The sequence below is a fragment of the Paecilomyces variotii genome (genome assembly GCF_004022145.1).
Source record: "Paecilomyces variotii strain CBS 101075 chromosome Unknown C8Q69scaffold_6, whole genome shotgun sequence".
NCBI lineage: Eukaryota > Fungi > Ascomycota > Eurotiomycetes > Eurotiales > Thermoascaceae > Paecilomyces > Paecilomyces variotii.
In genome coordinates this window covers 555,470-576,235 of record NW_021167145.1, presented here as the reverse complement: position 1 = coordinate 576,235, position 20,766 = coordinate 555,470, and the positions used below count along the sequence as shown (strand labels likewise).

The following is a 20,766-nucleotide window of genomic DNA, read 5'->3' as shown; positions in this document are numbered from 1 at the left end:
GCCGAAGGAAGTGGAAATCCTGGTCGAGGTGCTTTTCGTCCATCTGTTGAGCAGTATTTCCATACACTGCAGTCAACTAGCAGTATGGGTATATACTGAGGGGAATGATGCCATCACAGCTTTCTACCTAAATATGATGAAAAATCTCTTCATCCCAGGGGTACTGGCACCATCAAACAATACCAGTCGCTCAGGGGAACGGAAGAGGAACAAGAAGACCTCATATTAAGGATGAATGACATTCATCAGGTTGGAATCCTGTCACCCTGTCTCAAGAGAGCACGTTCGCTACAGTCATACAGCCACTAACATATTGGCAGAACTCCGAAGCGCCTGAGCCTGAGTCCGATCGCGAGGGTCGTTCGGGCACCTCTACCCGTCCGGTGAGTCTGAGCTTGATCGCCTCTTGGCACAGATGCTAGCCGACCGTACCCCTGATCGTGTCGGTCCTTCGCGCGCCGCCGATCGTGCCGCGAATAATAAGTATAGGCCTCCAGGAAACCGTTATACAAACCTAAAGAAAAGCGGATCTACATATATATTCACAAAGAGAACTTGCCGTGCGAGAGCATTGGCGCCCGGAGGAGGTAGACCGAATCCTCGATCTTGTCGAGAACATTGAGAAGCATCTCAATGCAAGAATTCCTCAAGGTAATAATGGTTCTCCATACCCATTCCACAACCTGAAAATGCCAGCGAACTGGTGCTGGTGGATGTGTTGGGCCCTGTTCACTGAAAGGACGTATCGGATGTGGCTTTTGTGTAACAGTAAGTATCCCACAAGATATATGTTTTGGAATATGCTTATATTGACATATTTTTAGGAAAGTGGAAACGTAAGGTCTCTCTTAATAGGTCTTTGAATCTTGTTAATTCACTATAGAAATTGATGTTTGCGAAACACTATACTTAGAAGCTATATTGCAGGCCGCGGAGCCCGACTACTCCGAGTTTCTCAAGTTGCCATTGTCTGTCTACATAAGACATCCGTTGAGATTTGTGGTAGCACACAAATCTCACGGACAACAGCTAAGGACGGGATGGACGACGATCACACCGTCCAGCATCGCGGACCGGGTTGACTCTCTGAATAATGTTGTTTTTGAGACTCACCTCTCGAATATGGCCAAGCAAGACTTCTCCAAAGAAACATGCGAAGCAATCGTCGCGGACATTGCGAACATCTCCATCCGTCTCAAGTGGTACGATCCATCTCGAGAAGTAGAGTTTCAAGCTACGGAGAAAGAAAAGGAGACGGAGAATGAGTTCCAGGACGATTTTGGAGGTGGTGAGATTGGCGACGATGAGGACGAGGGCCAGGAGTAAATGACTGAGACGACTTTTCTTTTCGGGGTTTCTTGCATTTGTTTTCTTCATTTTCATCTTTCGGGACGACTAAGTGCCTAAGATAAAGGAGGTCATGGATACCACTGCTTAAGTAGCGCAGCAACTACTCTGCTATCTGACGCTACACCTCATATTAGGTCAGGTCACTTGCTACTCCACGGCCGATCCCTCTCGAGAAGTGATTGCATTTTGCGACAATTGGGACCATAGCTGTTGGATGTTCTCTTCATTTGTTTTGTTGTCTTACTGTCTGTTTTCGCTCCTATGTATTTACTCTGATTGAGAGGGCTTTGGCTTAACATAATTGCGTCGGATGTTAAATAGCACGGAAGCATAGTCTGACCTGAACACCTTAAATTGCCTGCTTGCTTCTAGTTCTAGGGGGAATACTTTGCGAACCGATCGAAGATGACATGCACATCCTAATACTAGCCCCTCTCTCTCTCTCTCTCTCTCTCTCTCTCTCTCTCTTCCTTTTTTTTCCCCTTTGAGATTTACTATATTTAGCGATGCTTAACTTTTAGAAGCATAGAGCTCCAAGGAGCAGTAATTTACTGACGGTTCGTATTGGTTATTGCGGCACGCTCACATGTCTATAATCAAATTGCAACTCCATCAAGCCGTATCAATTTCTATTTACGGATAATGTTTGGTCGACTTTTGGGGAATAACTTCTCTTGGATGATTCTGATTGGACTGGGAGTGATCGGGATATACGACTTCTCGAATCACGGCACCGTGCAAGGCCCCTGCTAGTTGAATCGGTCGGGTATAGAGATGGGAATCACGCAATCGAGAGCAGTTCTGTTCTATTATCAAATTCCCAAAGGCGTTCCGTAACGCCGTGCACTTCCCAGCGAGCATATCACAATAAATTCTGGTCCGCACCCGACAAAAGGCATAAAAATACAATTCGATCCCCAAAACAAGCCAATCGCCTTCTCATTCCCAGACCTGAGAAACTACCCGGGCTGGGTAGAAAACCCGAGAACTATTGGGATGGTTATCTTTGATATAGAGGCAAAGAAGACAGATAGTGTCTTTCTAGTTCTGTTACCATTTCTTCACGATCATGCCACTGCCTCGATAAATAGAAATCATTGAAACGGCCAATAACGTTCATATTCGGCTCTCTCCTCGTCAGTCTCAGCCAATTGTTCCAGTATCTGTGCCTTAATTTCATGGAGCGCAGCTTTACATTCGTCGTATTGCTCGTGCTCGATGAAGCCTTTGTCTGGCCACAAATCGCCCATCCTCTCTTTGACCTCTGCAACAAGCTCAGTTCCTGCTACTGCACTATCGCTGTCAAGTTTGATACGTTCGAGATCTTCTTCGGAGAAATCATATGGGAAGGGGATATCGTTGGTCACTGCAGGTAAATCCGCCCATGTGTCCTTCAGATCGACCATAAGCGATTGGAAATGCGCTTCGCCATACTCGAACATCCGGTGAGCGAGAAACATCAATCCGTACGCTGCCGTCTTTCGGAATTCGACTGCTCGATATAGGTCTGGGTTCTTGGAAAGCATGAGCTTCCGCCATGCAATTAACACGTTTTGCATGGTATACTCGTGTACAGCCGCAGACCGTTCTTCTGGGGAAAGCCCAGAGAGTCTGGGCATTGGTGCTAAATCTAGCGTCTCAGGCTCAAGGCCATCCCAGTCGAGGAAGGCTGGATCGGGGTTGTGGTTGAAGAGGGGGGAGATGGGACAAGACTGCCAGTCGATGATACCCGAAATCTTTTCGGGATCACGTGGGTCAACAAAGACGTTGTCATCATGCAGGTCATTATGCCAGAGGCAGGGTCTGGTTATGGCAGTGTCTTGGGGGATAAGGGCATCGACAACCTGTTGGTACCATTCTAGAGCAGTTGTCTTCTTTTCTTTATCAGGGCGATAGAGCTTTGGACCACAAAATAAGGCAATCTGTTTTGGCGGTTTCAAAGACTGAATTGCTTTGACCTCTCGCGTTCTGACTGTTTGTAGATGTTGCGTTAGAGAAGCCCCTGCGAACTTATTAGCGGGCTGCACGAAAATGATACAAATCACGACATACATGGCCCTTTCTCAATGCCCAGTACCGACCGACCTGCATCAAACCAATCCCGGCCTGTAGCCGGACCAATAGCAAATTCTGAATCCCTGATGACCTTACCATCCTTGATGTAGTGGTTACCTGCTGGTGGCGGCATGTCTCCTGTGTAGTACAAGCTGCCGTAATGTGAGAACGATACGCTCAGCCATTTCTTCTGGAGATGTGTCATGGCAAGAAGCACTTCTAGCTTCTGGGGTAGTGCTAAGGTGCCCCAGATTTGAGACAGCGGGACACCCTCAGCTTTATCCATGATAATGAATTCAGCCCCAACAGGGTGCGATTCGGCTTGCGAGTTCCATGAATACACGCGAGGTACCGGTGTCTCAAGGACTCTTCTGGCCTCTCAAATCAGTCGTGTTAGCGAAACTTGCTGTGGACAGAGTTAGAATAAACATACGAAGTCCATTGTAGCGACTTCACTAGCCGTAGTAAAGTGTGGAGCACCAGCATTCGGGTTGGGAACCTTGGCTACGACTTCTCTGCCATCATCCATGGACATGAGGAATGCTTTATTGTACATGCCGTCAGGGTACTTCTTGATAGCAACGCATCGAGAGGCGCCGACCGAGTCTGCAGCGACACGCGCGAGCCGATTCATGTCGAACCTGATCTCTCGCTTTCGAAGATTTTCTGCCTCATCTACAATAAAGCGGCCACGTGTGAATTTGAAGAATTCATCGTTAGAATTCCAGTCTGGTACGGGTGAGTGGTGCGTTGAATCGTCCTCAGATGGATGTGCTTACCTGTCTCGGAAGAACTTATGCTCGTGGGAGAGTGATGGTAGGACAGTGCTGGAACTATCGAGATTGAGCGGTAGAGTTGCCTTCGGCTTGGTATTATACTAGGGATCTGGCACCGAAGACGCACGATTGGAGTTTGGCACATATTCCAAGAAACAAGGTACCTACCTAGGTACCTCCTAATGCCTCCGATGATGCCTTTCAGAAAATCACGTAGCACTCAACCTCACGGTCATCACATTATCGATCTATCAAAGACAACCGAGAGAGAATTCGAAAATTTTACCTCTGCCGTGCAAACCTAGAGATGATGGTACGCGGATTGTGGAAGAAGATCAAGTACAGTCAGCGACGATGCTGATCACTGTCGCTATGTTATATCACGTGATTAGGTATCCAAGAGTTAGCCTGTGGTCCCTAATCTAGAGGCATGTGCTCCAGACTGCCGGCATGCTGGATGTCCTCGTAAACTGCTAAAAAAATGGCGAGGCACGTATTCTCCAAAGGTGCCTCACCATCCCTAAGCACTCTTGTTTCTGAGCCTGATAGTCCCGAAGTAAGGCGCACCAACACCCAGATGCACGATGACTCCATCAGCGCTTCAAGCGGGCCAATTGTATGGACGGTCTTCATGGTTTCACTCCTACTTGGTCACGCCAGGAGCCGGAGGTATAGATGATTTACTTTTAGTAGAGTTACCTGTATAGGTTCATTACATGTGATGGCTTTGGTTGTCTACTAGGACGATTGGAGGGTGGAAGAAGTCTGCATTTATAACCTCACTAGGAGGGGCGACTAAGTGCCTAAAATACAGGAGGTTATAGAGACCACCAAAGGTACTTCACCGCAGTCCATAATACAGACCTTCTCTATTCTCTATAAGCCTGTTGACCTGTTCCTTTAGCCAAATGCAGATAGTTCTATCTGTCGGTCGACATCGCATCGTCGGCTTGTCTTGCTGAGATGATAAAGTCTTGCTAATGATGCGGTTAACAATGCGCCAAAGAGAAATCCTCCTATCTTCGTATCTTTGACCTTGACGTTTACTAAATTAGGAGTACATGGTCATTTTGGACTACCACGATAGGGCTGTCTACTGGGTCGAGCCCGACGTAACATAATCCACCCCCGAGTTGCTCAAACCCCCAACTTGATCAGTGCCGTATTCATACAAATCAGCCAAATTGGCAGCGCAATATCTTAACCACAAAGCTAATTAGAAGGGCTAATCTTTGGAATTCATAATATATCACGATACTATCTATATCTATTCAGTAGATTTCATCTAAAAGTCTCTAATTCCCCAGATAATACAAACTGCCATTGTAAGTTTTGCATTTTATTATTATCTCGAAAGAAATTTAAAATAATGTCTCTAAAAATGAAGATATATACTTTATAAGGTATATACTACATATATTCCAAAGATTAGCCCTTCTAATTAGCTTTGTGGTTAAGATATTGCGCTGCCAATTTGGCTGATTTGTATGAATACGGCACTGATCAAGTTGGGGGTTTGAGCAACTCGGGGGTGGATTATGTTACGTCGGGCTCGACCCAGTAGACAGCCCTATCGTGGTTCTCTTTCTTATTCTGATAGTAACCCCTTCTACCCGCGGGCAACTTTTATAAGTCTACACAGTTAAGCTGTATAAGACAGGCCGCAAGTAGATACATAGCCAGAGACACGTCCGCTAAGCGTGGAGGCCGGGATACCTCCCTCACCTGATTGGTTACTCTGTGCCACTTTGCTCATCTGAATCCATCCTGGCGGCTTCATGTATCCCGTGAGATGAAGCTGGCGAGGTCTCCATATCCCCGCTACTGAAAGCACTGGCTGTAGCAGTTTCATCAGTCTTTTGACGGCCGACACGAGTAGTGCGCTGCAGGCTTGCAAGAGGCCCTTTCGTCGATTCGCCTAAGCTCCTCGTAGATAGGCCAGCTTGAGCTTCAGCCCCAGCGCCTGATCCTATTTCAGTGCTGTCAGGAGGGATCGTGCCATGTTCTTTCTCCCAGTCTTCCTCCGCAACTCGAACAATTTCCTTCATTGCCTCGCTCGCCTCTTGCCATACCTTAAATACGGTTCATCAGCAGCGAACTCTTCAAAGGGACCCTCTTGCCATACTTTTAGGTGCGGTTCATCAGCAGCAAACTCTTGGTAGAGGTGGAGAGCTTTCCGTGCGTGGTAACTGATAATGTCAGAAGAAACGCTGTAGACTTGGGTCAAGGGCAGATTGTCTCACAGATAGTTTCCATCGCAGACAGCCAGTAAAGTATGGCATCGGGCGCGGATATATAGTGGAAGCGTTGCTTCCAGCAGAAGTTCTCTGCATGTTTCCTCTGCCTTGTCGCCATCTTCTTCATTCCCGTTGTTTAAGAGTTTCTCGGCCTATGCCCATGTTAATATTTGGCCACGAAAGTCACTCTCGTCCATACCTCTCGATAGCGCCAATGGAAGAAACGTGCGCTGTTGCTGTGATTCAAAAGCTGGTGGTCTTCCATAGCTGGCAATTTATCTACAGCGGGTTAGGACCTTCCAAGGACACAAGAATGATGAAACCGATGAGACGACGCAAAGTTTTGATGAGACGAAGTGAGACCTTGATAAACCTGAAGAGGCAGTGAGGTAAGGGAGGGTAACTCGAACTCACTTGTAGACAAGTGATAAGCTAGTGAACTTAATAGAGCAGATGAACTCACAGTCAAGTAGGCAGGAATCGATGGTATTTTGATGAAAAAGGTACGATCAAAACCACTGTAGGTCAGGGGGTGATGGATGAGCGGCCAGGACTCGGGACACGAAAGAAGATCCCCATACAAACGATCAGAGGTTAGACAGGAAAACGGAATATAGCCATGTCTTTCAATGATGCCTAGCCAAGCTACGCAATGGATTTTTCAACAAAGAGAATCTTTTCGATCTGCTCGCATACGGCCTTATTTACTTTTCATTCAAATCCCCCGCTCAATTCTCCGTGTCTTTAAATCCTTATGACGATGGTTGAGATTTAAGCAGTCTAGTGGAAAGGAAAGAGTAGAAGTCGCAATTACGGTACCTAAGCCAGACCCCTCTTGATCAGAATAAACGTAGGTACCTAGAAGCAAAAGCAGACAAGAGTAAGACAACAAAACCGATAGAAAGCACATAGGCAAACAGCTACAGAATGCAGTTACTTCTTGACACGGATTGGCTGAGTAGCCAGGCACCTGATACGACGGGTACTTAGTTTCTGCACTGCCTTGCGACATAATGGTTCTTTTGAATTGCATCACGTGATTTTATTCTGCCGATAGTTACCGCTATCGTGAACTTTCTATCTAAAAAGCTTCAAAAACAAAGAAAACGTCAAAACATAGCCATAACTCCGTTAATCGTGCTGCAAATTGGTTTTTTAGAACTCATCCTCATCAGAGAACACCTCCTCGCCCCTTTTCCGACGCTGCATCCTCTCTTTCTTTTTCTTTCTAAGTTCAGCAGAAGACAACTTCTGCTTCTTTTTCGTCTCTTCTATGATATTTCCGAGTGCATCGCGCTTTACTTCTCCATCGCCTTCCTTTTCAGTGAGACGAGGACCGGAGCCCTGACCCTGGACCCAGTTGTGACCGGAGGGGGTCATCTTACCATCCATGACGGCCCAGACTTCCTCGGTGAGGTTCTCAGTGAACTCCTTGGAGTGGGTGATGATGATGACACCGCCCTCGAAGGACTTGATAGCCTTGGACAGGGCACCCAGAGAGTCACGGTCGAGGTAGTTGGTGGGCTCGTCCAGGACGATCAGGTGAGGACGCTGCCAGGAGCAGGCGGCCAGGACGACCTTGACACGCTGACCACCGGACAGACCGCGCATGCGGGAGTGAGAGACAAGCTCAGCATCGAGACCGAAGTTGGCGCAGTGCTGCTCGATCTCGCGACGGACAAGGGGACGGAACTGACCGCTGGCGAGGGCCTCCTTCTGGTCGACCTCAGCGACCATCTTGGCGTGGGTCTGGATGATCTCGTTACGGGGAATCCAGGCGTTGTCAGCGGTCATCATGGGAGTCCACTTCTCGCTCTTCATGCCGATGTTCTCACCCAGGGCGAACGAACACTCGTACTCGTAGGAGTTCTTGAACTTGCGACGGGAGTGGATACCGATGACACGACGGGGAGTGCCCTCGATGTTGTAGATCTTGTCCATGGCCTTCTCATCTTCGTCGGTGACCTGCTTGTTGGCACGGTCCATGGTCTCACGGTCCTCACCGGTCTGGAAACGCCACTGGATGTACTCGGAGGGAGTCTTGTCGAGGTGGTTATCGATGTGGGCGAAAGCGTGCTGCTTGATGTAGGCAATACGGATGTTCTCGTGGTGGTAGACCTCACCGGAAGTGGGGATCAGCTCACCGGTCAGGACGTTGACCAGGGTAGACTTTCCGGCACCGTTAGGACCAATGACGGCAATACGAGAACCGAGCGAGCACTGGAAGGTGATGTTCTCGATCTGGGGCTTGGGAGTACCAGGGTACTGGAAGGACATGTTGGTGACACGAACGATGGCCTTGGCCTTGGTCTTGACACCCTCCAAGAAACCAGGCTCGGGGAACTTGAACTCCATCTCGGAGGCACCAAGCTCGTAGTAAGAGCGAGCAGAGGGGACCTTCTTGACGAACTCGCTCAGGGTACCACGGTAGCGCTTAAGCTTGAAGCGCTCGTAGTGGATAACATGCTGGATGACGTTGTCCAGGAACTTGCTGTCGTGGGAGACGATGATGGACGTGCAAGGGGAGTTGATGAGGTACTGCTCCAACCAGGCGACGTTCTTGACGTCCAAGTGGTTGGTGGGTTCGTCCAGCAGGAGAATGTCGGGCTCCTCGAAGACGGCACGGGCAAGAGCCAGCTTCATCTTCCAACCACCAGAGAGGGAGGTGATGGGGCTCTCGAACTGTTCACGGAGGAAACCGAACTCGGCCAGCTTGTCCTCGACAGTCTTCTGGTCGGCCGTGACACCGGCCTCGGCCAGCTTCTTCATGGTCCAGCCAATAACGGTCTGCTCAGTATCGGCAGAGTCCAGGTCGTGCTCGACGAAGACAGTCTTGACCTCGCTCTTCTTAGGGAAACCCTCGACCTGCTCGTTGTTGATGGCGCGCATAAGGGTGGACTTTCCGGAACCGTTGGGACCGAGAAGACCGTAACGCTGACCACGCTTGAGACGCAGATGGGTCTGGTTCAGCAGGATCTTAGCACCGTACGCCAGGTTGAAGGTGCAGTTGCAGAGGTCCTCGCCCTCCTCCTCGTCCTCGGCGACCTCATCCTCGGCCTCAGCACCAGGAGCGGCACGCTTGCGGAGGGCCTCAGCGATAGGCTTGGCCTCCTTCTCGCCGACAAGAGCAGTGATGTAGGGGAGGGTGTTCTCAGTCCAGCTGACAACCTCGTTGTTCTTCTCATCAACGAGCTGACCGGCGATGGCGGCGATGTAGTCGATGATGGACTCAGACTGAGGAATGACAGCCTTGAACTTGGGCTCAAGGATCTCCTTGAGGATAGCAGAGACGGTGGCGATGTCACCGGCCTTGGAAACCTCAGGGATCTTGCCGTCCTTGACATCACCGACACGGATCAGAGTGTCCAAGGCCTGCTTGGTCTTCTCACGGGCCTCGGGGTCGGCCAGGGTCTCGTAGTTCTTCTGAAGAGCGGGCATCAACTTGGGCAAGAAAGCAGCGACAATCTGGGGGTCCTCGACCAGCTTGCACATGTTGTCGACAATAACGGCGGACTTTCGCTTGATGGCGGTCTCACGCTCAACGAGACCACGGTCCAGCAGAGGAACCATGATGGCCAGGGTAGGCTCGTGGACGTCAGTGACGAAGGTAGTAGCACCCAGCAGGTGGACAGTCTCGGGGACGTTCTCCGGCTTGGCGATACACTTGATGAGCTCGGGAATGAAGCGCTCAATATCCTTGTTGACGATCAGACCACAGATCTTCTCCATGGTGCCGTAGGCAGCCTTCTTGACCTCGGGCTTGGTGTCCCACATGGACTCGGAGACAACCGGGATCAGGTCAGGCACACGGTAGGACAGCTGAACGGGGGCGCTCTCGACGAGAGCCTCGATGGCCTCCAGAGCAGTGATCTTCTCAGGCCACTTCTGGGCAGTGGCGAGAGAGTTGATGATGGGAGGCAGAACGGCCTTGACAGCGTTGGGGTTGATGCCCTTGACGATGGCGATGGCAGTGGTCTGAGCAGCGTTCTTGACAGGAACCATCTTGTCACTGACGGCAGTCAGAACGGGGCCCAGCAGGCTGACGAGGTAAGGCTCGACACCAGAAGCCAGGTTGGGCTCCTGAGCGATAGCCCGGATGGCTTCCAGGGCGTGCTCACGGGCAGCAGCATCCTTCTTGTTGGCGAGCTGCTTCTTGAAGGCCTCGACAGCCTTGGCGGGCAGGACCTTCTCGTCGATAGGGCCGCTGAAGAGAGAGGCAATGTTGCTGGTCGCAGCGTTGACCTCATCAGGGGTCTTGGAGACGCTGAGGTTCTTGAGGAGATCCTCGAGCACGGCAACCGACTGAGCGGTCTCCTTGCCAGAAACGGCGGGAACGGAAGAAACGTCGACGGCGGGCATTTTGGACGAAATTTTGGCGACTTTTTGAATAACGTCGGAAGAAGAAATGGTATGAAAAGGCGAAATTAAGAGCGCGGGAAAGATAGAAAGATGCGACGAGGTCGTGCAAAAATCGTTCTATCCGGGTATCTCGATGATAAGGTGGCGGCCCACGGTGACTGCGTCCTCTCGACGCAGAATGCGCTCTAAGCGGCCGGTACGAGATCTATTCTGTCTAAGCAGAAGACAAGGAAAGAGAACAGCAAGAGGACCAAAGCCTCTGTATGGTATGAAAGAGGAAATATGGGAGAGAGAGAGGAAGATGGGAAAGAAAGGAGGGGTGCGCGGGCTGGCAAAGATATTTATCGCTGTGTGGCCCCTCGCCCGCCCAACCGCTCGCCAGCAGGAGGAAATTTTTTTTTTCTCGCTGTCCCGCGCTAAACCCGATTGGTCACTGGTGGCGAAGAACCTTGTCGGCGCTAGTCCGGATATGGACACGACCGCCCGCCACAATCCCTTGTCGCTGATTGGCCACCATCTGCCGTTCAGGCGAATCGTCGGCGGGGAGACAGACGGATATTGGGAATCAGATACTGTCAGCGCCGAAAAACCAGCGCGTTCTGGAAGATCTACGGAGCGAAAGGGTTGGAAAAAAGGAATTTTATTTTTTTTCTTGCTGGTTTGTCATTCTTGGTTCCGAGTGGCTACGGTGTCTGGGGAGAAGCTCACAACTGCTGCTCCGTCAGAATACCTGATACCATAGGTCGGATACAACTCTACTGTCGAATACGCGGCGGTGCTGTGAACTACGGAGCCCTCTGCCCGGCCAATCTCACCCCATTTCGCTTGCATGTGTCGGCGACCGCTTGACAGTCATGAAAGTGATGTGTTGGGCCCAATCCCTGCTTCATCCTTGTCTATCCCTTGATCCGCCCTGAACGGCTGGACTGGACCTTGGACATCTGGCATTGTAACCCCCTTAACAACGCTACATGGATTTCTAACAACACATACAGTTCCCCAGGACCCGATCTATTTCTGTCGCCACCCTGGGATCGACCGTCCCGAGTCGGTGGCGCAGACTTCTCGGATCAAAACTCTGTTGTCCCGACTTTAGACTCTGGAGCGCCATGGGAATGTTACGCGCTCTTCGTCATGTTTGCTTACCATAGTCCGTACAAGATGTTTATTAACCTTCGGCCGACAGAAACTCATGTCCGGAAAAAGTAGTCTAAGGTGTGCTCGTCTGGATCTCCAGGATCTAGAGCGATGCTCTCGAGGACTACCAAACCTGGGGAGCGAAACAAACTCGGTCCGTTCTAGGTGCTCATGCCAAAAAGCCCTTCTCCCTGCCTTGGTAACGCCGGTTATGGCTGGCGGCTTGTTGAAGGAAAAGTTGCCCAGACACATGCCTGCACTCGTAATAATAATGAAGGAGCTGCCCGTCTAGTTAACTGAGGGGGGAAATTTATGACCGCCACTTCGTGATTCCTGACTTGTGAGTTTCCAGGGCCTATGGCATGAAGGAATAGTTGCGGTCAGCCTTGGAACACAACAGCCCTGCTCACCGCTTGAGAATGGAATCCCTGTTTGCGTAGAGTACGAATGATTGACCAAAGTGACAGGGAGATCCCGCTAACTGCTCGATGCAGCTGGGCTGGGGATCACTACTAGGTATCCCTTATCGTGCTTATCGAAGTATCTCCCAGGCTTTACTAGGGTGTCTAGTTAACACGAGAAGAACTCTGCACGGTCGTGTTGACGGCCCCCTTTTCTCCAGATTCCAGATGCATCTCCACCCTCCTTATCCCTTATCCCCCGCGAAAAGTCGGCGAAACAAAGGCGCGAAGAAAAGCCGGGTCGCCGGTCGGAGTGGGTCGGAGTAACCTTAACGCTGCACCTGCAGTCACAAGCTTGTTCTTTTCCATTTTCGTCCTGTCTCGGACGACGAATTTCCTCCTGGAGAGTCCGAGGAAAATCCATACATTTTCGCATCTGGATCATACCAAGATGGCCATCGATTTGAACTCGGAAGTAGCGTCCAATCATTGCGGAATATCTTTCGGGACATTCTTACGGCCACAGATTCATCACGCTTTTGTTTGATATCCTATCCCTGTCGCCACAGTCTGTTACGTCGCTAGGCGCCTTGAATTGGACTAGACTAGTGGTTTGATGAAACTATTCTTGTTCTTCGTCTGGCTCTAAAATTCTGGAGTTGCACTAATACAACATCCAATCGAATGGCCATTAGAGCAGTTCTCCTCGAATCTAGGTAGAAGAACGTCCTTCTCGAACGCTTCAGAGCAAAACAGAGTTCATTGGTCTTTTCTTCGCTCTGATTGCTGGCCAAAACTGTCAGCAATACAGTTTTCGTTCTGCTTCTCCTCTGTCGCAAGATCCCGGTGGCGTTGACACTCACTGCAAGATCTAACAGACATCATGTCTTCCCTTTACCAGGAAACTTAAACTCTGGCCACCTTCTGCTCTTTCGACCCCTCAAAAACAGCGTCATTGTCCATGCTGATTTCTACCTGTGACCTGTTTGCAGACAACCTGGACGTCCAGCAGATATCATCATGATCTTATTTCGATAGCCTCGTCTTTCGTTGTAATTCTATACTGTCATTCCTCTACTTCTAGCTGTGGCGATTTTGTATTCTCCATTATTCCCGCCTCAAGTTTGCGGTTAGAGAAGGATTGAATAACAGAAACTGTCATTGGCACAGGCTAATTATTCAGATCGTGTCGATTTCAAACAGCAGCCCACTACGGAATTGACTCTGCCGACGATGTCAGACCCAACTAGGCCCGCTGTGGAGGTGAACTAGTCGCCTACTTCCGTACGTCAGGAACATTTGCCACCATCGGTGGCCAGCTCGGCTGATACCGAGCGATACGGTCCTACAACTACCATTATGCTCAAGAAGCTCAGTTCATGCTGTTAACAATAACCGTTTGACAACCACACATCATTCTCACTGCTAGTGATAGTGCGAGTTTGACAATACTCAGTATGGATACAGGAACAATCAGGCGAAACAAAAATGACACATAGAAACGCGCAGCGTCAGCAGAGGAGTCTGTGAATGGGTCATACACTTCCTCTGGAGAAGAGAACTGTTTGATCAAACCGTGTGTATCAATCTATCGGAAAGTAGACACCCGATATGGAAACAGCAGCATCTTTCAGCTGAAGAATAGGAACTGTGCTGGGATCTTAGTTGCTGTCGCTGCTACTGGAACTCGAGCTTGAGCTTGAGCTTGACTTGTGTCGGCTGTGGCTGTGATGGCTGTGACCGTGACTGTGGCCATGGTGCCCGTGATGATCATTGCTGTGCTTCTTCTTATGCTTCTTGTGCCTGGAAAAGAAGACAAGTTAGGGAAATTCGACATTGCCTTTTTACACTGGAAAAGACTTCGATACTCACTTCTTGGCTTTATTTTCCAGCACGTTGGCGCCAACAGCACCGATCAGGGCACCGCCAATCGTGCCTAGAGCTCCACCCCCAATCTTATGTCCAGCGAAACCGCCCCCAGCAGCACCCAACAATGACGCGCCTAGACCCTTTTCACCTTCTGCACCCGGAGCCCCAGGGTAGGCTGCCGCATGTTCCTGCGGTGGTACTTGGCCACCATAGTATGATGCTGCTTCTCCCTGGTGCTGGGGAGGATATGGTGAGTGGCCTCTCTCTTGAGGATATCCGGAGGGCGGATAACCCGCATGTCCTTCCTGGCTGTATCCGTATCCTGGGGGACCACCTTGGGGAGGTCCGCCATATGGAGGCGCATAGCCTTGCTGGCCTTCATAAGGAGCTGGCGGCTGTTGCTGATGATCGTACGGCGATTGTGACTGGTGCGAAAGAATCAGCATTCAGTCCTCTCCAGGCGTCCCAAAACCATTATCCACAAGCTCCCCAAGAGCTACGGAAGCGCAGAACAGTCGAGATACTACTACAAAAAAAGTACTTACCGGAGGATAATATCCTTGCTGCGGAGGCGCTCCATATTGGCCTTGTTCATGAGGAGGATAGCCAGGCTGTCCAGGATAACCACCGAATCCCCCACCAGGCGGCGGTGCGCCGTACTGGTGATGCTGCGGAGGTCCACCGTAGTAGTCAGACATTTCTGCTCGAGCTTTTCGTGGAGCGGAAATATGATGTTCAAATCGTAGAGACGTTAAATAGGCACCGTTACAACTTCTTTGATGAAAACAGAAGCAATGCCCCTGGCGCGAAAGATTAAGTAGCTGGAAAGAGCCGATCCACGGACGTGAGCGCTACCAAACTCGGGTAGCGGGGGAGGGATGGATCCTCATTTTTCAGCTCCAGCCGCACTTCCTGCTCCGCCTTCCCAACAAAGTCGACGAACGTGACGAGCATCAGTATTGATGAACTCGTGAGCGACATCAGGCGGTTCGGTCAGGTGGGATGTAGTATCGCGGATACAGTTCCGCGAAATGCGATATACTACTACGTATCTCTCGATCTTCGGAACTCCACGTGCAGGATGCATAAGGGTCTGGGGCATGAAACATTATTCTATCATATTTTGCAGCGTTTTGGCGCATGGCAAACCCGCTAAGCTGCGGCCCCACAGATGTTTTGAGGCCAACGCCATACACACATCTACAGGTCGTACAAAGAGGAGTTTTGCTATTTATGAGCTTATGATTATGATTTATACGCGAACCAAGTACTTTATTTCGACGTTGACTCTCGGAATAGACTAGACGGACAACAAACTAACATGCTCTCTATCCCTCTCTCTTCCTCACCTCCTTATATTGTCGTCGGTATCGGGACCGATTCCAAGCTACCAGGTAGGTACCCATGACCACAGCTCTACCAGGGCGTGCCTTTTTCCACAAGCAAAATATGGATAGATCGAGTAGGCTCACATTCCTTCTCCGAAAACTGCGGACAACCTCTCCCAATCTCATGTGATCGATCCTCCAGCCAGCTGGAAACACAAAAGGAGCGATTAAGCTGCAGACGTCCCTGGGTGTTAGATGACACTGTCTCTAGTGAGGGTTCTCGAAGCCGTCCTGCTGGAACGATTGGGTAAATATAATTTGAGACAGTGAAATTGATTCTGTCAACCTGTTGGATGGAGCTGGTAGAACCAGCAGTGAGATCTCAGATCAGGTTTACAGTTAACAGTTAAGAACGATCCTTTCTAACCTCTGAGTAACGTCTGATTGAAAGAGTTTTAATATCACAGGCTTACCTCAATTCAAAAACATGGGTTTAAGAGGTTTTCGAGCGTCTTTAGTAGACAACGTTTCCCCGAAGAGAACCTAAGAAGCTTTGCAGGACAATTAGTTCCTACGCGGGTATTCAAAGAGAATCCCAAGGAGCATATAGGCTTAGAGACGTTCCAGATTCTTTATTATATCAGCCTGCCCTTTCAGTGAGGATTGAACGTGTATCCTAGTACCAAGAGCAATCTTCGCAAAAGATCCAAATCAATAATAACAGCCCAATTAATATTGTCTGTTTCTCAATGTCTATATATCTTGCTTATAGAACGTCACTAATAGAAGATCTTGCGACACTTCTAATACTCTGCAGAGATAACAGCAGCATCCTCAATGCTGCTACTCTAGCCCGTAAAAGACGTACCAACCCGACATATAGAGATAGATCTTATAGAACACTGGATCTTGCTGGTACTAGTCCTCGTTATACAAGGATCAATCCCGTCCAGTATTAGACGAGACGAGGAAGACCAGAGATGATCCTTCGAGTTCTCGTCGACCTGAAGGGCGAGGAGCAACCCACTTGCCGTATATGGACAGCAGTGCTCGCTCCTTTCTCTCAGTCACATGTCGTTTCCTGTGTTATTGGCACCCCCCTTTTCCCACAAAAAAAGAAAACTTCCAAAATTCTCCTTCTCCTCCCTTTCTCTTTCCTCACCAGCGACAGCAGCAGCAGCAACCACAGCAGCAGCAACAACGACGACGACAACAACAACAACAACAACAGTAGCGACAGTATGGGTTAGTAATACATGTCATCCCTTTAACAGATTCAATCCTAATACCAAAGATTAGGAAAGCTCGCGAAAACTCTCCCGGTGGGGGCCAAGAAGGCTGCTTGGGGCGACAAGGAATGATCTATGCACATTATACAATCTGATTATTTTGGCTTCCTACTGGTATCTATGAGTTCCTGTTTCTAATTTAAACTTTTGATTAAAAATAGCAGCAGCAGCAGCAGCAGCAGCAGCAGCCACAGGCGTCCCAGCCTGTCAGGCCCCTGCAGCCTTCCGCGGCCCCCACTGGGAAGGTAAGATAGTTCATATCAATATTTATATATCCATGCAATGCTAATACATAATAGTTGACGCGAGCAGAGAAGAAGAGGAAGCGCCTGGAGGCGGAAGCGGTCGAAGCCCGCAAGCGAGTAAGCTTTTGAGACTTTCATAGATTGACAAATGGTAACTAACTACTTATTTAAGGGTCATGCGGAGTATCGCGCTGAACTTGCGTCCAAGGGCATTTTTGTCCCGCCGGACATGATGCAGCCGGAAAAGCCGGCGCGGACCCTAACTCCTGGACAGCAACTGCGTAAGCAGGAGCTGTGTGCGGCGTTAGTGGAAAGCAAAGGCAGCCTGAAGACGCTGAAGGCGATAAAGCGTGGTCTCACCAAGGCACTAGGCGACTTCGAGCAGAAGTTGAGGGAACAGGAAGGTCTCCACGGGGAGATCATTACTGAACTCAAGACTCTCTCGTAGGCAACTCTTGTCCTGAGCCGCTTTCCTTCCTCAGTTGTCTTCGCATCTTAAATGGGTCTTTTGGGACTGTAGTGGTAGAGAGGGTCAAACCTGTCTACCTACTATAGAACCGATTGTAAATCGCCCAGGACGGCACGACATCTTGGCGTATCGTAGACGTCCGCGTTGAGGTCCGCTGGCTCCTAGTCAGCTACTCACCGGAGACCCCTGGAGGATCCGTCAGCTCCAAGTTGGCTACTTCCAGGTCGTTGCTTGATGTATAAGTCGCATTTGTCGTTGTCAGGAGGGTGTTAGTCCGCGGGTCTAAATGTCCGAGGAGGCACACGGAAACGTCGCATCGGAGGCGTTCGTGTTGAGATTCGCTGGCTCCAAGTCAGCTACTCACCGAAGACCCCTGTGAAGGATCCGTCAGCTTCAAGCTGGCTACCTCCAGGTCGCCAATGAAGTATAAGTCGTCGTCTTCGTGTTGCCCGGGCGGGGACGGGGAGCACAGAATCACATGGCAAATCGGAGTGATTCGTGTTGAGGTGGGTTGGCTTTCAGTCAGCCTCTCTGGAGATCTCCAAGTCTGTATCTCCAAGTCCGCCAGGTACATTCCGCCAGGTGCAGTCCGCCAGGTGCAGTCCGCCAGGTGCAGTCCGCCAGGTGCAGTCCGCCAGGTGCAGTCCGCCAGGTGCAATCCGCCAGGTGCAATCCGCCAGGTGCAGTCCGCCAGGTGCAATCCGCCAGGTGCAGTCCGCCAGGTGCAGTCCGCCAGGTGCAGTCCGCCAGGTGCAGTCCGCCAGGTGCAGTCCGCCAGGTGCAGTCCGCCAGGTGCAGTCCGCCAGGTGCAGTCCGCCAGGTGCAGTCCGCCAGGTGCAGTCCGCCAGGTGCAGTCCGCCAGGTCCGCCAGGTGCAATCCGCCAGGTGCAATCCGCCAGGTGCAGTCCGCCAGGTGCAATCCGCCAGGTGCAGTCCGCCAGGTGCAGTCCGCCAGGTGCAGTCCGCCAGGTGCAGTCCGCCAGGTGCAGTCCGCCAGGTGCAGTCCGCCAGGTGCAGTCTGCCAGGTGCAATCCGCCAGGTGCAATCCGCCAGGTGCAGTCCGCCAGGTGCAATCCGCCAGGTGCAGTCCGCCAGGTGCAGTCTGCCAGGTGCAGTCCGCCAAGTGCAGTCCGCCAGGTGCAGTCCGCCAGGTGCAGTCCGCCAGGTGCAGTCCGCCAGGTCCAGTTCGCCAGATCGAACCTCAGACAAGCAAATTGCAAGCGTCCTGTGAGGGCCTGTCTGTTCTATTCAGCTATTCACAGAGTACCATTGGGCAATCCCTCAATCCGTGGCGCTTACAGCGCTTTATAATACACACTATGCTTGTCAGAAGGGGCTTGTCACAGCGTGCCTTCAGTCTTCCTCGCTTTCATACTGCCAAACCGTATGACTGTTTAGCGACAGCCCATGTTGCTTCAAACATTACACAGCGAAGTCGACAGAGGCACTTCTTGAGCTCCTCGAGTCTCCCTGTTAAGTGATATAACCTATACAGAGATCAGGCAATCGCTCGCATGCGTCTTGAACATACGCCGGAGTTCCATATCTCTTGATGGCTTTCTGCCAGCCGACCAAAAAGGAGAACCCCTCGTTTGTCTGCCTGGATCCCTACAACTCTTCTTCGGGTCGTCGACTTGGCTGGCTAGCTTCCTTTTTTCTTCCAGCAAAGCGTCGTCAAACGAATCCTCCTAGCTCAATCTCTGTTTTAGGACCTCACTAGAAATCCGAGGTTCAGAACTACTTATATCGGTGATATGCTGCGCTGTGAAACTGCTGGTGATAAGAAACTGGTGCGAAGCTGGAGTAAAGAAATGGTAGTAAGTACTATTAAGAACCCGAGAGCTTTTACATTCTTTAACGCTTATGATTCAGAACCTATGAGCCGAGAAACGTTCCTGAACATCATCATTACGAACACGACGATGGACACGAATCCATTCATGAACGTGTTCGGTGGATTATCGGTTGAACGCCGGAAAGGCTTCCCAATGATGGGTGCAATACGCACAACTATCTCAAAACTCGTCCATTGAATTACCAATGACGAATTCGAATGGATTGCCTATGACAAAGTACTACCGTATGCATGCTACTGCTACTGCTGTTGTTGTTGTAAGTTTTATCTCTTAACAGACTATCTAAGAACAGTTTTCTTCTGATACTGATATATAATCTGTCATTAAGACTCAGACGGCCTATATACGGCGGCGTCTGCTATCGCTCTGTCTCAAAAGGCCTTTCTCCAACTGTCCACAAGGCGAGACGTATGGCGAAATCCATGGATCACATAAGACAGTAAGTATGCCCCCACAGTAGGAAATCTGGCTCCATCCTCTGTTGTGCATGAGCTCTGGAAACATAACTAACTAATCTTTGTATAAGGATCCACGATTGTCTAAAATTCCCGCATGGTGAGGGTTTTACTGGATACGAAGGAAAGGAGGCGAGAAGATCTTCTCTCATGAGGAGTTAAGATATCACCTTGCGGCGCGATTAACGTAGCTATAGCTATGTTCTGGCATTTTGTTTGGTTTTGAAGCTTTAGAAAGTCCATCGGCAGAACAAAAATCACATAATGCAACTCGAACAATCCTTACCACGTAAAGATACAGCGAATCAACTATAGCGACTTCGATAAGAAAAAACCCGTATTTGTCCATTTCGTATATGCCGGTTATTCTAACGTAACTATCGAGCATCTCAGCTTAAAATCATGGCTACATATTAGAGTAATAACGGACTGCTAAGACAGTCTCGATTCAATAAGCACGCATTTCACTGTTTTTCTCAGGTTACGACCTCTCCACTCCACTCTCCCAGCACATCTTTATTCCCTGTTGTATATTGAATAGCCGAGATCGAAGGTATTCATTCACACCCCCTTATTACCACTTCGTGGCATTCAGTCTGGTCCGGAAAGCGCTATTTCCCGTCACAGTACATGTCACTCGCGTAAGTGCTCGGTGAAGTAGACATTCCCCCGCATAGATCACTCAGTATCGGGTGGATACAGCAGCGAACTCTGGGAATATAAGCCCTTGGGATATTGGAGATACCTTCTCCTCTTTCTATCTCTTCCATCTCCACGGAACTGTTCGCATGTTCACCTTCTTACTGCTTGCCTATGTGGCTGAGATCCGAGACACTTGCTTATAAATCTGTCCAGTGACTCTATTCTTACTCGTCTCCTTATTTCCTGCTCGGAAAAAAAGAGGAAAAATCATCCAGTTGCACAGCTGCACAATAGCCGG

General features: G+C 50.0%; 7 protein-coding genes across 7 annotated transcripts; 3 read left to right on the top strand and 4 right to left on the bottom strand.

Annotated features, from left to right (window-relative positions):
* Positions 1 to 689: 689 nt before the first annotated feature.
* Positions 690 to 1,732, top strand: C8Q69DRAFT_528146 (hypothetical protein; the record flags this gene model as incomplete). The annotated part of the gene is made up of 3 exons (XM_028633666.1): positions 690 to 768; positions 825 to 836; positions 884 to 1,732. The coding sequence occupies 3 exons, from the start codon at positions 690 to 692 to the stop codon at positions 1,324 to 1,326; spliced, it is 534 nt and encodes a 177-aa protein (XP_028484654.1). The 3' UTR covers positions 1,327 to 1,732.
* A 712-nt stretch (positions 1,733 to 2,444) lies between these two features.
* Positions 2,445 to 4,039, bottom strand: C8Q69DRAFT_507383 (phosphotransferase enzyme family protein; the record flags this gene model as incomplete). The annotated part of the gene is made up of 3 exons (XM_028632886.1): positions 2,445 to 3,352; positions 3,403 to 3,781; positions 3,839 to 4,039. 3 exons carry the CDS (start codon positions 4,037 to 4,039, stop codon positions 2,445 to 2,447), a joined length of 1,488 nt encoding a protein of 495 aa, XP_028484653.1.
* A 1,875-nt stretch (positions 4,040 to 5,914) lies between these two features.
* Positions 5,915 to 6,683, bottom strand: C8Q69DRAFT_507382 (hypothetical protein; the record flags this gene model as incomplete). Its single annotated transcript, XM_028632885.1, has 4 exons — positions 5,915 to 6,253; positions 6,307 to 6,370; positions 6,425 to 6,570; positions 6,618 to 6,683. The coding sequence occupies 4 exons, from the start codon at positions 6,681 to 6,683 to the stop codon at positions 5,915 to 5,917; spliced, it is 615 nt and encodes a 204-aa protein (XP_028484652.1).
* A 537-nt stretch (positions 6,684 to 7,220) lies between these two features.
* On the bottom strand, positions 7,221 to 10,884 carry C8Q69DRAFT_278222 (putative translation elongation factor eEF-3). The gene has a single exon (XM_028626876.1). It carries the CDS (start codon positions 10,775 to 10,777, stop codon positions 7,574 to 7,576), a length of 3,204 nt encoding a protein of 1,067 aa, XP_028484651.1. The 5' UTR covers positions 10,778 to 10,884; the 3' UTR covers positions 7,221 to 7,573.
* Positions 10,885 to 14,183: 3,299 nt separating this feature from the next.
* Positions 14,184 to 14,882, bottom strand: C8Q69DRAFT_444955 (hypothetical protein; the record flags this gene model as incomplete). Its single annotated transcript, XM_028629035.1, has 2 exons — positions 14,184 to 14,609; positions 14,730 to 14,882. The coding sequence occupies 2 exons, from the start codon at positions 14,880 to 14,882 to the stop codon at positions 14,184 to 14,186; spliced, it is 579 nt and encodes a 192-aa protein (XP_028484650.1).
* A 1,994-nt stretch (positions 14,883 to 16,876) lies between these two features.
* On the top strand, positions 16,877 to 17,494 carry C8Q69DRAFT_444954 (hypothetical protein; the record flags this gene model as incomplete). Its single annotated transcript, XM_028629034.1, has 4 exons — positions 16,877 to 16,915; positions 16,963 to 17,046; positions 17,101 to 17,163; positions 17,219 to 17,494. The coding sequence occupies 4 exons, from the start codon at positions 16,877 to 16,879 to the stop codon at positions 17,492 to 17,494; spliced, it is 462 nt and encodes a 153-aa protein (XP_028484649.1).
* Positions 17,495 to 17,702: 208 nt separating this feature from the next.
* Positions 17,703 to 19,247, top strand: C8Q69DRAFT_278111 (hypothetical protein). The gene is made up of 3 exons (XM_028626875.1): positions 17,703 to 18,377; positions 18,443 to 18,526; positions 18,597 to 19,247. Exons 1-3 carry the CDS (start codon positions 17,935 to 17,937, stop codon positions 18,994 to 18,996), a joined length of 927 nt encoding a protein of 308 aa, XP_028484648.1. The 5' UTR covers positions 17,703 to 17,934; the 3' UTR covers positions 18,997 to 19,247.
* The last annotated feature ends 1,519 nt before the right edge of the window (positions 19,248 to 20,766 follow it).